Source organism: Bos indicus, chromosome 16, assembly GCF_029378745.1.
Source record: "Bos indicus isolate NIAB-ARS_2022 breed Sahiwal x Tharparkar chromosome 16, NIAB-ARS_B.indTharparkar_mat_pri_1.0, whole genome shotgun sequence".
Classification (NCBI taxonomy): Eukaryota; Metazoa; Chordata; class Mammalia; order Artiodactyla; family Bovidae; genus Bos; species Bos indicus.
This window is the reverse complement of record NC_091775.1, coordinates 28967110-28981536: the sequence shown is the minus strand read 5'-3', so window position 1 is coordinate 28981536 and position 14427 is coordinate 28967110. Positions and strand designations below refer to the sequence as shown.

At 38.1% G+C, this 14427-nt stretch overlaps 1 protein-coding gene across 8 annotated transcripts in view; it reads right to left on the bottom strand.

The window, feature by feature from the left end:
* DNAH14 (dynein axonemal heavy chain 14) overlaps positions 1 to 14427 on the bottom strand; it is a 378420-nt gene that overhangs the window by 356721 nt on the left and 7272 nt on the right. For all 8 annotated transcript variants that reach the window (XM_070768034.1, XM_070768039.1, XM_070768038.1 and 5 more), the window contains exons 2-3: positions 8256 to 8365; positions 1666 to 1823 (exon numbers count right to left, since the gene is read on the bottom strand). In XM_070768034.1, coding sequence (XP_070624135.1) covers positions 1666 to 1823; positions 8256 to 8332 — 235 coding nt within the window. In that variant the 5' untranslated portion in view covers positions 8333 to 8365. The remainder of the gene's footprint in view (positions 1 to 1665; positions 1824 to 8255; positions 8366 to 14427) is intronic.

Below are 14427 nucleotides of genomic sequence, written 5' to 3'. Positions count from 1 at the left end.
GTGCTCTGCAAAATAGGCTTACCAAGTTGGTAACCAAGGAAAATTGACAATTACATTGTGGAATTTGCTTCTGTTGTTCAATCACCCAGCTGTGTCCTACTCTTTGCAACCCTATGGACTGCAGCATGCCAAGCCTCCCTGCCCCTCACCATCGCCCAAGGTTTGCCCAAGTTCATGTCCACTGCATCAGTGATGCCATCCAGCCATATCATCCTCTGATGCCCTCTTCTCCTTCTGCCCTCAATCCTTCCCAGCATCAGGGACTTTTCCAATGAGTGGGCTGTTCACATCAGATGACCAAAATACTGGAGCTTCAGCTTCAGCATCAGTCCTTTCAACAAGTATTCAGGGTTGATTTCCCTTAAGATTGACTGGTTTGATCTCCGTGCTGTCCAAGGGGCTTTTGGGAATCTTCTCCAGCTGCACAGTTCAAAGGCATCAATCTTTGGCGTTCTGCCTTCTTTACAGTCCAACTCTCACAACCCTACGTGACCCCTGGGAGGACCATAGTCTTGACTATACGGACCTTTGTTGGTAGAGTAATGTCTCTGCTTTTCAACATACTGTATAGGTTTGTCATAGCTTTCCTGACAAGAAGCAACTGTCTTCTGATTTCACGGCTGCAGTCACGATCCCCAGTGATTTTAGAGCCCAAGAAGAGCAAATGTGTCGCTACTTCCACATTTTCCCCTTCTATTTGCCATGAAGTAATGGGGCTGGTTGCCATGATCTTAGTTTTTTTAAATATTTCGTTTATGCCAACGTTTTTGCTCTCTTCCTTCACCCTCATTAAGAGGCTCTTGAGGTTCCTCTTCGCTTTCAGCCATTAGAGCGGTATCATCCGCATATCTGAGGTTGTTACTGTTTCTCCCGCCTATTCCAGTTTGTAACTCATCCAGCCCAGCATTTCTCATGATGTGCTCAGCTTATAGGTTAAACAAACAGGGTGACAGCAGACAGCCCTGTTGTACTCCTTTTTCAAACCTGAACCAATCAGTTGTTCCATACAGGGTTCTAACTGTTGCTTCTAACTGTTGATTAGAGTTTACATTTTGCCAATTCAGGTACAGAGGAAAGAAATGGGAAAATGGAGTTGAAGTTACTGGTCACAGAGTGACTGATCCAGGAAGAAGTGAAGAATGGAGACCAAAGCTGGACAGAAAAGAAAGCTGTGGTTTTAAAAAAAAAAGTAAATTTTGGAAATGGTAGAATTTGGGATTGGAAGAAGGTAAACAAACAAACAAACAAAAAAAAATGGAGGTACATGGAGGGAACAATCAAGACGCTGGTTGACAAAAGGAACAAAGAGGGGTCACAACAAAGCTAGAAGGCACTAGGGATTTAAGGAAATGCTGACCCCCTCCTTTTAGGGTTATCTCACACACATACAAAATAAGATGATATGCATGACAGAGCAATGTAAATTGCTATAGAAATGCCAGATATTGTTGGTGGTAACAGTGATATTATTGTTGTTATTTTTATTATTATGTTTAGTGTTCCCTTTAAAAGGTAAGCTCTGTATTTCTTTTAATTTCTATGATTAATGAAATTAGTAAAGTACCAAACCTTGTACCATTTCAATATATTTTATATATATTTATATAATTTAATACTATGAAAACTTCTTTCCATCTCCACAAAAGCAAATAAAAGTCAACATGCCTGGAGTGTAATCTTGATAAATTTCTTCTGCTTTCTCTGACTTCAAGGGTACAGAGATTGTTCCAAACGTTTTATGTTTCAGTGTCTCCTTTCCTGCTGGTCGGTTCCCTGATGGTAGAACATCTTGATAATACTTTGCTTCTTCATGTTTTAAAACTCTAACATGACAAAGAAAATAAGATACTATAGTTAATATTCTCTATAACTTAAATTTTAAATCTTTCTTCTGTACTTTACAGTGCAACAAAATATCTATCCTGTCAAACAATTTTTGATAGGCACTTTGGAAAGCAGATCTGAAACATGGAGAGTCTGGTTAAATACTAAATAGGTCTAACTGATATTACTGAAATTTTAAAGCTGAAAGGGACTTAAGAATCTTCATCTAATTTTATTTTAAATGATAAAGAAATGTTACCCATTTCCTGTGCCTCTGATATGACACGCATAAATATTTATCTGAAATTTTATACTTTATTATTAAAGATAAATACAATGATGGATGACAATAATCAAAAAGCAACAAGAAAAAAGAAATGTTACCCAATGAAGTTGGTGGCAGGGTGAGGTCAGAATAGTTTTCTGAAATTCAATCCTTACATAATTACCCTCCTTTATAAAAATAAAAAAAAAAAAACTACAGCAACCATCACCAACAACCTATATCAGGATTAAAGCCAAAATCTTTTCACATTGCTTTAGCTGTTTACTTTGTAAATGTTGGGAAAATGTATTCATAAGAACAGAATCCAAAATGACTGCCTACAATACCTACAGCTACATACCATACTTTTGCAAAGCAGAGAAAATTCAAACATATACTTCTCAGTAGAAAAGAGACCCTTGTTAGGTATATTAAACAAAAATACTTGATCACTTGAATAATATGGTAATACTTCTCTTCAAAGACAATAAAGCATTTCTTTGAACCTGTTTATGGATGGATAACTTTATTAGGTATTCCTAACTCGTTTTTCTTTGAGGACTTTGTGAGTGCCATTCAGTTTGGACAGCAAGGAGATCCAACCAGTCCGTCCTACAGGAAATCAGTCCTGAATATTCACTGAAAGGACTGATGTTGAAACTGAAATTCCAATACTTTGGCCACCTGATACGAAGAACTGACTCACAGGAAAAAACCCTGATGCTGGTAAAGATTGAGGGCATGAGGAGAAGGGGATGACAGAGGATGAGATGGTTGGATGGCATCACTGACTCAATGGACATGAGTTTGAGTAAACTCCAGGAGTTGGTGATGGACAAGGAGGCCTGGCGTACTGCAGTCCATGGGGTCGCAAAGAGTCAGATACGACTGAGCTACTGAACTGAACTGAACTGATTCGGTTTATAAACACCTTGAACAGTTGCCTTGTCATTATAATGACTATCCCCATAACTTTTCCATATCCTTTGCTCTTTTTTTTTTTCTTCCTGAATTGTTTACCATTTTCTTAGCAATACCGAGGAGTTATTTTCACATTTTGGGTGGTAATCTTTGGTCATTTTATATGTATTAAAAGTATCTTCCACTTTGGACTTATCTTTGAACTCTTGACAAATAGAAGTTCTTAACTTTAAAATAGTCTAATTTATCTGTGTATGATTTGTCTTAATTAAGAAATATTTCCTTACTCCACAGTGATAACAAAATTCTCATAAATTTTCCTAACAGCCTTACGGTTTTGCCTTTCACAAGTCTTATAACTGATTTGTGGGATGAGGACAAATGCAATTTCTGTACCCTCCTGATAAGGATATGTGATCGAACCCAGGTCTCCCGCGTTGCGGGCAGATGCTTTACTATCTGAGTCACCAGGGAAGCCCGTGTGATCATTACAACAGCATTACTGAACACCCCATCCTCTCCCTCACTTATCTGTACCAGCAAGTCTGTCATCAATCAAAATGTGTGTACAATTATTCATTCCTGGTTCTTTATTTTTATTTGTTTATCCTCATTTCTATATCACACTACTTTATTTACTATAGTTTTGATAGCTTTAAATTGTCTTTTTCCCAAATTTTCCCAAATTGTCTTTTTCCAAAGAAAGTGCTTACATATTCTTGGCCCTTTGTTCTATATACATTCTGTTGCACTCTCAATTAAATTCTGTAATTTTACTTATAAAGGTCAAATATATTTTTTATTAGAGTATAACTGTTTTACAACATTGTGTTAGTTTCTGCTGTGTAACAAAGTAAATGAGCTACATCCTGCTAATGCAAGAGACTTAAGAAATGTGGGTGAGATCCCTGGGAAGATTCCCCTGGAGGAGGGCATGGCAACCCATTCCAGTATTCATGCCTAGAGAATACCATGGACAGAGGAGCCTTGTAGGCTACAGTCCTTGGGGTCACACAGAGTCAGACACGACTGAAGTGACTTAGCACACACACACACACACCCCTCTCCTTCCCACCCCACAAGCCTACCCCTCTAGGTCGTCACAGAGCCCCAAGCTGAGCTCTCTGTGCTATACAGCAGCTTCCCACTAGCTATCTGCTTATACATGTAGTGTACATGCCAATACTACTCTCTCAATTTGTCCCTTCCTCCCATGTCCACAGGTCCATTCTCTACATCTGTGTCTCTATTCTTGCCCTGCAGACAGGTACATCTGTACCATTTTTGTAGATTCCATATATATGTGTTAATATATGTTTTTCTCCTTCTTATTTCACTTCATATGAAAGACTCTAGGTCCATCCACATCAACAAATGACCCATTTCATTTCTTTTTATGACTGATATCCCACTGTATATATGTACCAAATCTTCTTTATCCATTCATCTGTTGATGGGCATTTAGATTGCTTTTATGTCCTGGCTATTGTAAATAATGCTGCAATGAACACTGAGGAACATGTGTCTTTTTGAATTATGGTTTCCTCAGGGTAAATGTCCAGCAGTGGGATTGTTGGGTCATATGGTAGTTCTATTTCTAGTTTTTTAAGGAACCTCCATATTGTTCTCCATATTGGCTATATCAATTTACATTCCCAGCAATAGAGCAAGAAGGTTCCCTTTTCTCCACACCCTCTCCAGCATTTATTGTTTGTAGATTTTGATGATGACCATTCTGACTGGTGTGAGGTGATATGTCATTGTAGGTTTGATCTACATGTCTGTAATATTTAGTGATGTTGAGTATCTTCTCATACAAACACATCATTTTTAAAAGAATTTTTTAGGTACTTTATTTTTCATTATTATTATGAATGATAGTTACGGTTTAATTATATTTTTGATCTATTGCTGGACCACAGAAAAGCAATACACTTATAAATACTGATTTTAATCTTGCAGCCTTGCTAATAAATTCACTTATTATAAAATTTTGTAAATTATTTTGTATTTTATTTGTAGACAGTCTATGAATAATTGCAGTTTCTGATCTTTCAAACCTTACAGCTTTCTTTGTCTTTTTTCTTTTCCTTCCTTAGGACCTATGATAGAATGTTGAATAGAAATGGCAACAGAGCAAGCATTCCTGTCACTCCTCTGAATTTAAAAGGAATGCTTTTAACACTTGATCATTCAAAATATGTTATTGCTCTTGGTTTTTGGTAAATGCCCTTAATCAAGTGGTTTCCTAAGAGTTTTTATCATTAACAGATATTAAATTTTATCAAATCTTTCTCTTTCATCTTTTAATTGGTATTGATAGATTTTCTAACATTGAAACTTGCATTTCTGAAATAAACTACACAATTTGATCTTGATGTATCATCCATTAATATACATTGCTTTAATTGGTAGGTTAATATTTTATTTAGGATTTTTTTGCTTCTGCGGTCATGCATGAAACTTATTTGTAGGATTATACAAACTTCCCTCAAAAACTGAGTTAAGAGGCTACTTTCTCTTTTTCTGTTCTGTAGAATAAGTTATATATGATAGGATTCACTCTTCTAGAAACTCAAAAACTCAATTTCTCTGGACCTGATGTGTGTGGTCTGTGGTGGTAAGAGAAAGAGGAATGGGAGTGGTGGTGATTCACTGCTACTAATTCAACAATTTAAGTGGTAAAAGAAAGCTCATATTTCTATTATTTATTGAGACTATCTTATATATTTGTATTTTTCTTAAAATTTTTATATTTTGTGTAAGCTTTCAACTTATTATCACAAAACAGTTCATTTACTCTTATCCTTTTAATTCAGATCTGTACTTAGGTCCCTTTTCTGATTTGTATTAGTTACAAAGCCACTGTATGACACTACTGCGTGGTGCGTCACTCACCCTACTCTCCCCTGATCTGGGTTTCAGAAGGCAGCACATCTGTGTTTCAGGAGAGAACACATCGTGAATGGTGCTTCCTGGGGTTGTGCAGTGTCACAACCCTGTCTATGTGTGACTTCCCTTTCTTTCTCCTGGTTGATCTTATCAAATGATTGTCAGTTTATTGACAACTTGTGCTTTTGCTGGTTTTTCTTTATCTTTGATATCTATTATGTTAATTTCTGATACTCTTTATCTTCTTCCTTCTGCCTTCTTAGGATTTATTCTGTTCTACATTCTCACCCCTAACTACTTAGATTGTTAACTCATTAATTTTTTTAGCCCTTTTTGTCTTTTAATACACAGTTTAATGACTATAAGTTTCTCCCTAAACACACAAGTTTTATATGTGTGACATAGTTACTAATGCAGTAGTTTAAGCTCCCTTCAATTCTTCTTTTCTTCTTTCTATTACCATATTCAGTTCTAAGATTTTTTTCCTAATTTCCTTTAGAGGTCCTCCTTTCACCAACTAGTTATTTAGAAAAGTATTTGTTTTTTCAGATATTATGTTTCATTTCCAAATGGTTTCTAGTTAAACTCTTATAACTAAGTTCTAATGTAATTAAAGAGTATGTAATGTATATTGATAATTTTTTAAACAAGATTTATGGTCTTAAATGGCACAGCATTACAACTGTTCCATATACCTTGAAATAGAAGGTATAACTTTTATTTTTTTAATTTTTTATCTGTTGTTATCCTTTTGCATTTTAGGATGCTTTCACACCGTGCGTTTTTTAAATTCAATTTGACATTTAAAAAGAAAAAGTTTAGTCCATTTGCATTTACTGTGATTACAGACATTTTGGGGATTTATTTCTACCATCTTATTTTGTTGTCTATGGATCCCTTTTCTTGTTGTTTCTCTGTATTTTATCTCTATTTTTTTCATTTTTTTTTTCAGGAAAATTTCTTCAACTTTACCTTTCAACTGTTCTCTTAAGCTTCACTTCTGCTATTATATAATTAAATTTTCAAAACTATTTTTATGCAAGTGCTCCATTTTTTTTATTCTCTAAATGTGAACTGTTTCTTCTGTTACTGTTCAGTCATTTAATGATAGTTTTGTGGTGGTGATTGTTGAAGTTTTCTTCTCCCTGTATTATGTATTTCCTCCAAGCTTCTTTGATTTGTTTCGCTTTCTATCATGCTATAAACAATCCTCAAATGATCACAGTTTGCTGGTTGTATATGAGTCACCACTAAAATAACAATGAAACAACTCTTCATGCACTGGTGTTTTTCAACTGGTAGATTTGACTTTGGGGCAATCTGGGAATTTTGTTAGGTATTTCCTACTGACATTATCTACACATCTTTCCTTTTGGCTGGTCAATTTCCCAGAGAGTAATCTCTAGCTTTTAGCTGTGAGCTTTCTCATAGTCAAACAAAAGAAGAAAACTAAAGATCTCTTTGATTTGAATACATTAATCTACTCTCAGCTGTTCTCAGATTATTTCTGAGAATAAAGAAAGAAAGAATCTTTTGGCTGTGAGAGGTGAAGAAAGATACATATTCTGATTGCTTCTTATACAAACTTTCAAGTAACTGATTGCAGTCTCAGCTGCTCTGCACTTTTAGAGGTACATAATATCCTTAATTCCTGAGTTTGTGGGACTGGAGAGAATAGTGATGGAAGGGAGGAGATGGGGGAGGATGAATCAGCCTGTTTCTGGGCTACACCAACTGACACCTTGGGTTTATAATTTCCACTTTGCTAAATTAATGATAACTTATCCATGTATTTTCAAGCTTTCAAAATTTCACTGGTACTCCCACTTGCTTGTATCTCATCTTGAATTCTCTTATTCCTTACTATCATTTTAACATGGTTTTAGGAAGGAGAGCCATAAAAACAAGGGTTCCAATCCATCATGTTTAAATACAACTCAGAAATATTTTCAAGATTTCTTCTCCATTATTTTTTTCTGAGTGTTTGCTGATACACTCTTTTCTTCATCTGCTCTCTGCTGCCCTCTTCTGCTCTGAGCTGTCGTTTTCTATCCACAGTCCATATCTAGAACCAAACCACCTACTGCCTTCCTGGGATTTCGCAGTTGTTGTTTAGTTTCTCACACCCATCAACCTCTTTCACACTTTTTGGCATATCCAAAGTTGGTCTGGGAGAAGGAGTCAGTGTTGATTTGCCTATCTTGTCAGGAAGAACTTCCTAAGAAACCAAGGTTTTCTACATGCCACAACCCTCATTCAATTCTCATGTGATACGTTATATTTTCCATTGTCAGAATGGCTTATCACTAGCCAGGTATGTTTGAGATTTTAATTTAATTATATCTTATTTTACCTTGGTTTTGAGTTTCCTTTATCCTTGTTCCTGTCTTTATTTACTGGTGTCAAATCATTGGGTCTGAATGTCTCCATATATTTTTCTGAACAAAACTATGAAGTGATGAGCTGAAAAAATACATTCACGTTATTTTTAAAATATAAAAAATTATTTCACAGCTATTACTACTGATTCTATAAACTATATATATACATATATATATATATATATGTATATATATAGTTCCCAACTTTCCAGTAGGCTTATTAATTTAATACTCTCATTACCTTCAAGTGTTTCTTGTGTGTAATATAATTTTCAGAGCCTTCACTATGCTAGCTATCTTTCTCAGGGCAGTCCATATTGTCTAACTTCCTCTCTATGACAATTTTTTCCTTCTTACATTGATGTGTTTATATACATACAATTCTAATTGATCTTAAATTCTATACTAAATATAATAAGTTTTAAGATCATCTCCCCAAGAATAAATCATCAGAAAGAACTCAGGGAAGTCAACAGAACTGGAAGCCTAAGACACCGAACTCATTTCACCATTCACTAAGTACTAAGGCCACATTCATGTACTACCAGAATGCCTCAGATAGAACAGAATAGAACAAAAGGAAATGGGTTTTGAAATATGCAAGACAGAGAGTCTCTTTCTGATTACCGAGGGAAATTTAACAAGATACAGAAAGTCTCAAAATAAAGTAAATTTTGCATGGAAGTAAATTCTAACTAAATAATTTAAGCCAAGAATAATTTTCTTAGCTTTTAGCTGTGAGTTTTTTCAGTCATTTAAATACATTAAGAAATGTATGGAGGTTTCCAGGTTCGATGCATGAGACAGAGTGCTCAGGGTCGGTGCACTGGGATGACCCTGAGGGATGGGATAGGAGCAAGATGGGAGGGGGATTCAGGATGGGGAACACATGTATACCCATGGCTAATTCATGTCAATGTATGGCAAAAAACACTACAATATTGTTAAGTAATTAGTCTCCAATTAAAATAAATAAATTAATTAAAAAACTAAAAAGAGAGTTACCATATGACCCAGCCACTCCACTCTTGGGCATGTATCTGGAGAAAAACATGGTTCAAAAGGATATATGCACCCCAGTGTTCACTGAAGCACTATTCACAATAGCCAAGATATGGAAACAACTTAAATGTCCATTAACAGATGAATGGACAAAGATGTGGCACATGTGTACAATGGGATGCTGCTGCTGCTGCTAAGTCACTTCAGTCGTGTCCGACTCTGTGCGACCCCATAGATGGCAGCCCACCAGGCTCCACCATCCCTGGGATTCTCCAGGCAAGAACACTGGAGTGGGTTGCCATTTCCTTCTCCAATGCATGAACGTGAAAAGTGAAAGTGAAGTTGCTCAGTTGTGTCAGACTCTTGGCGACCCCATGGACTACAGCCTACCAGGCTCCTCCATCCATGGGATTTCCCAGGCAAGAGTACTGGAGTGGGGTGCCATTGCCTTTTCTGAATGGGATGCTACTCAGCCATAATAAAGAATGAACTAATTCCATTTACAGCAATATCGAGGGACTGGAAATTATCATACTAAGTACAAGTCAAAAAGAGAAGGACAAATACAACTATCATTGTATGTGAAAACTAAAATATGGCACAAATGAAGTTATTTGTGAAACAGAAACAAACTCACAGACATGGAGAAGACTTGTAGTTACCAAGGGGGAGGAGAGTGGGAGAGGGGTGGACTGGAAGTTTGAGGTTAGGAGATGCAAACTATTATATATAGAATAAAAAACATCCTACTGTACAGCACAGGGGGCTATATTCAATATTCTGAGATAAACTATAATGCAAAGAATATAAAGAAGAATGTACAGATTTGTATAACTGAGTCACTTTGCTGTATAGCAGAAATTAACAAAACACTGTAAATCAACTATACTTCAATAAAAGTAAAATTTTAAAAAAATATGGTACTGACACAAAAACAGTAACTAATACAGTAACTAATATTAATTTCCAGTCCATCCATATTGCAGATCAATCGAACAGGATAGAGAGCCCAGATATGAACTCACACACATATAGTCAATCTATGACAAAGGCTTCCCTAGTAGCTCAGCTGGTAAAGAATCTTCCTGCAATGCAGGAAACCCCGGTTCAATTCCTGAGTCAGGCAGATCCCCTGGAGAACAGATAGGTTACCCACTCTAGTATTCTTGGGCTTCCCTGGTGGCTCAGCTGGTGAAGAATCTGCCTGCAATGCAGGAGATCTGGGTTCAATCCATGGGTTGAGAAGATCCCCTGGAGAAGGAAAAGACTACCCATTCCAGTATTCTGGCCTGGAGAATTCCATGGACTGTATAGTACATGGGGTCGCAAAGAGTCAACAAATCTATGACAAAGGAGGCAAGAACATACAAGACAGTCTCTTCAATAAGGGGTACTGCAAAAACTGGACAGCCACATATAAAAGAATGAAATCAGAACATTCTTTAACACCATATACAAAAATAAACTCAAAATGGATTAAAGATCAAAATGTTAAGACCAGATACTATAAAACTCCTAGAGGAAAACACAGGCAGAACACTCTTTGACATAAAACACAGCAATATGTTTTTGGATCCTTGTCCTAAAGCAAAGGAAATAAATGCAAAAGTAAACAAATGGGACCTAATTAAAACTTAAAAAGCTTTTGTGTAGTAAAGGAAATCACTGATAAAATGAAAGGACAGCCTACTGAATGGGAGAAAATATTTGCCAATGATATGACCCATAATGGGTTAATATCCAAAATACATAAACAGCTAATTCAACTCAATATAAAAAGTCTGGTTTAAAAATGGACAGAAGGTATGAATAGACTCTATTCCAAAGAAGACAACACAGATGGCCAACAGGCACATGAAAATATGCTCAACATCATTAATCAAACAGAGGAATGCAAATTCAAACCACACTGAGATATCACCTCAAACCTGTCATAATAGCTATCATAGAAAAGAATACAAATAACAAATGTTGGCAAGGATGGAGAGAAAAGACAACCTTCTGACACTGTTGGTGGGAGGTGTAAATTGGTGTAGACACTGTGGAAAACAATACAGAGGTTTTTAAAAAAAACTAAAAATAGAACCACCATCAGTTCAGTTCACTCGCTCAGTTGTGTCCAACTTTTTGCTACCCCATGGACTGCAGCATGCCAGGCTTCCCTGTCCACCACCAACTCCCAGAGCTTACTCAAACTCATGTCCACCAACTAGCTCATCCTCTGTCATCCTCCACCCAAAAAAACTGTTAGAGTTAATAAACAAATTCAATAAAGCTGTAGGAATCAAAATCAACATTCAAAAATCAATTGCATTTCTATATACTAACAATGAACTACACAAAAAAGAAATTGAGAAATCAATCACACTTACAATAACACCAAAAAAGATAAATTCTGAAGGACAAATTTAACCAAGGAAATTAAAAGACCTGTACATTGAAAACTATAAGACACTGATGAAAGAAACCGAAGCAAAACACAAAATTATGGAAAATTAGCTCATGCTCACATATTACAGTAACTAATATTAAAATGCCCATACTTCCCAAAACAATCAACAGATCCAATGCTATCTCTATCAAAATTCCAATAGCATTTTTCATAAAAGTAGGAAAAAAAATGCTTTGCTTGGAACCACGAGAGATCCTCAATAATCAAAGCCATTTTTGGAAAAAAGAATAAAGCTACAGGTATCACACTTTCTGACTTCAAGGTATATTACAGAAATCTGCAGTCCTGTGTCGGGAACCAGTCCAGAAATTCAAGCAGTCCAGAAATTCAAGCAGAAATTCAGAATTTCTGCAGTCCAGAAATTCAAGCAGTCCTGTGTCAGGAACCGGGGCAGAGGCCAATGTGTTTCTTATTATTTCACAATAGTCTATTGCTGGCTGGCTTTGAAGATGGAAAGATTAGTTCAGATAGAATTAATAAACAAATTCAGTAAAGTTATAGGTTACAAAATCAATAGGAATTTGGCCAAGATGGCAGAGAAGGCAGACCCTGAGCTCACCTCCTCCTATGGGCACACAAAAGTTACAGACCAATTACTGATGATAAAGACTGGAATCTAGCAGAAAATACCTTTATCTTTAGTTGTGACTAAAGATAAAAAAATAGGAAAGGTACAGTTAAGTCTCAGACCCCTAGTGGGCAACTCACAAATTACAAATACAGAGGAGTAAGAGGTCCATGCCCCACATCAGCGTCCCTAGTCCAGGGGTCCTGCATCAGGAACATGAGCCCCCAGAACATATGGCTTTGAAAGTCAGCAGAATTTACTTTCAGGACACCCAGAGGGCTGAGGGAAACAGGAACTCCATTCTTACCGGGTGCACATAAAATCTCACATGCTCTAGGACTCAGGGCAAAAGTAGTAAGTTGAAAGGAACCTGGGTCACACCTTATCTGATGATTCTGGAGAGCATTCCAGGGAAGCAGGAGGCAACTGGAAGTCATCCTGGGGATACAGACACTGGGAGTAGTCATTTTAGGGAACTTTTTCTATCATGAGGACAGGGACACTAGCAAGCACCACTTTGGAATTTCTCTCTAGCATATTAGAACTCACCCCTACCCACCTACCTGTTAGCGCCAGTACTGGGATGCCTCAGGCCAAGTAACTAGCCCAAGTGGGAACAAAGCCCCACCAACCAGCAGGGTGGCTGCTATAGGGGTGCTGAACCCACAGCTGCTCCAGGACAAGACCCTCTTCACCAGAGACCCTGGAACCCAGCTCCCACTCACCAGTAGACCAGCACCAGCCCCAGGACCTACTGGGCCCTGTCCCCTCCTACCAGTGGGGAGAGGGTGGAATACTTCCAGGGCCCTATAGCCAGAGACTCCAGATTCCAGCACTGCCCACCAGAGGGCAGCCAGCCCCAAGGCCAGCCTACATACACCAGTAAACCAGCACTAGCTCTGAGACCTCCCGGGCCTCAGCTCCACCTACGGTAGGCCTAAATACCAGCTCCAAACCCTGGCCCCTGTAGCCATAGACCTCAAGCTCTAGCACTGCCCATCAGAGGGCCAGCACTAGTCCTGTACCAGCCTCACATGCCAGTTGGCTAGCATCCGCTCCAGGATCACTGCAGTTTCACAGCTTGCCATGGCAGAACCTAGACTACCCTGCCAGCAGGCTAATCCCAGCCCTAAGACACCCTGGATCCCTCAGCCAGCTGTGTCAGGAACAAGCCCCAACCACCACCAAGTCAACACTAGCTCTGGGACACTGGTCCCTTCAGTCGGTGGCCCCAGGATCCAATCCCACCTCCTAGCAGGTTGACATCAGCTTCACATCTGCCAGGACTCTATAGCCAGCCACCTTGTGACCCTACCCAACCCCATCAATCAGTAGCCAGCAACCTCTACCCAAGGCAGGGCCTGCCTGGCGACCAACCAGGTCGGGGGCCAGCCAGGCCTAGTAGACTACCCACAAGTGTCAACTTACCACAACATAAGGACTCATGCAGCTCACATATGGCACACCCCTAAACAATATAGCTCTTTGACTAGGGGGAATGTTCGATTAGGATACATAGGACATCCCTATAAAAGGCCACTTTTCCAAAGTCAGGAAATGTAACAAGCCTACAAAACACATGGAAATAAGAACAAGTTAGGCAAAATGAGAAAACAGAGAAACATGTTCCAAACAAAGGAACAAGATAAAACCCCAAAAGAATTAAGTGGAGACAGAAAATCTACTTGAGAAAGAGTTCAGGGTAGTGATCATAAAGATGATCAAAGAACTCAAGAGGATTTGGGATGAACAGAGTGAGAAGTTTTTAACAAAGAGTTTAAAATATAGATGGACCGGAGATGAATAATATAGTGCTGAAATGCAAAATACACTAGAAGGAATGATCAGTAGACTAAATGATACAGAGGAACAGATCATGAGCTGGAAGACAGGTAGTGGAAGTAACTGAAAAGAAACAGGACAAAAAAAAAAAAGAAAAGATGACAATTTAAGAGACCTTTAGGCTTCCCTCGTAGCTCAGCTGGTAAAGAATCTGCCTACAATGCGGGAGACCTGGATTAAATCCCTAGGCTGGGAAGATCCCCTGGAGAAGGAAATGGCTACCCACTCCAGTATTCTGGCTGGGACAATTCCATGGGCAGAGGAGACTGGCAGGCTACAG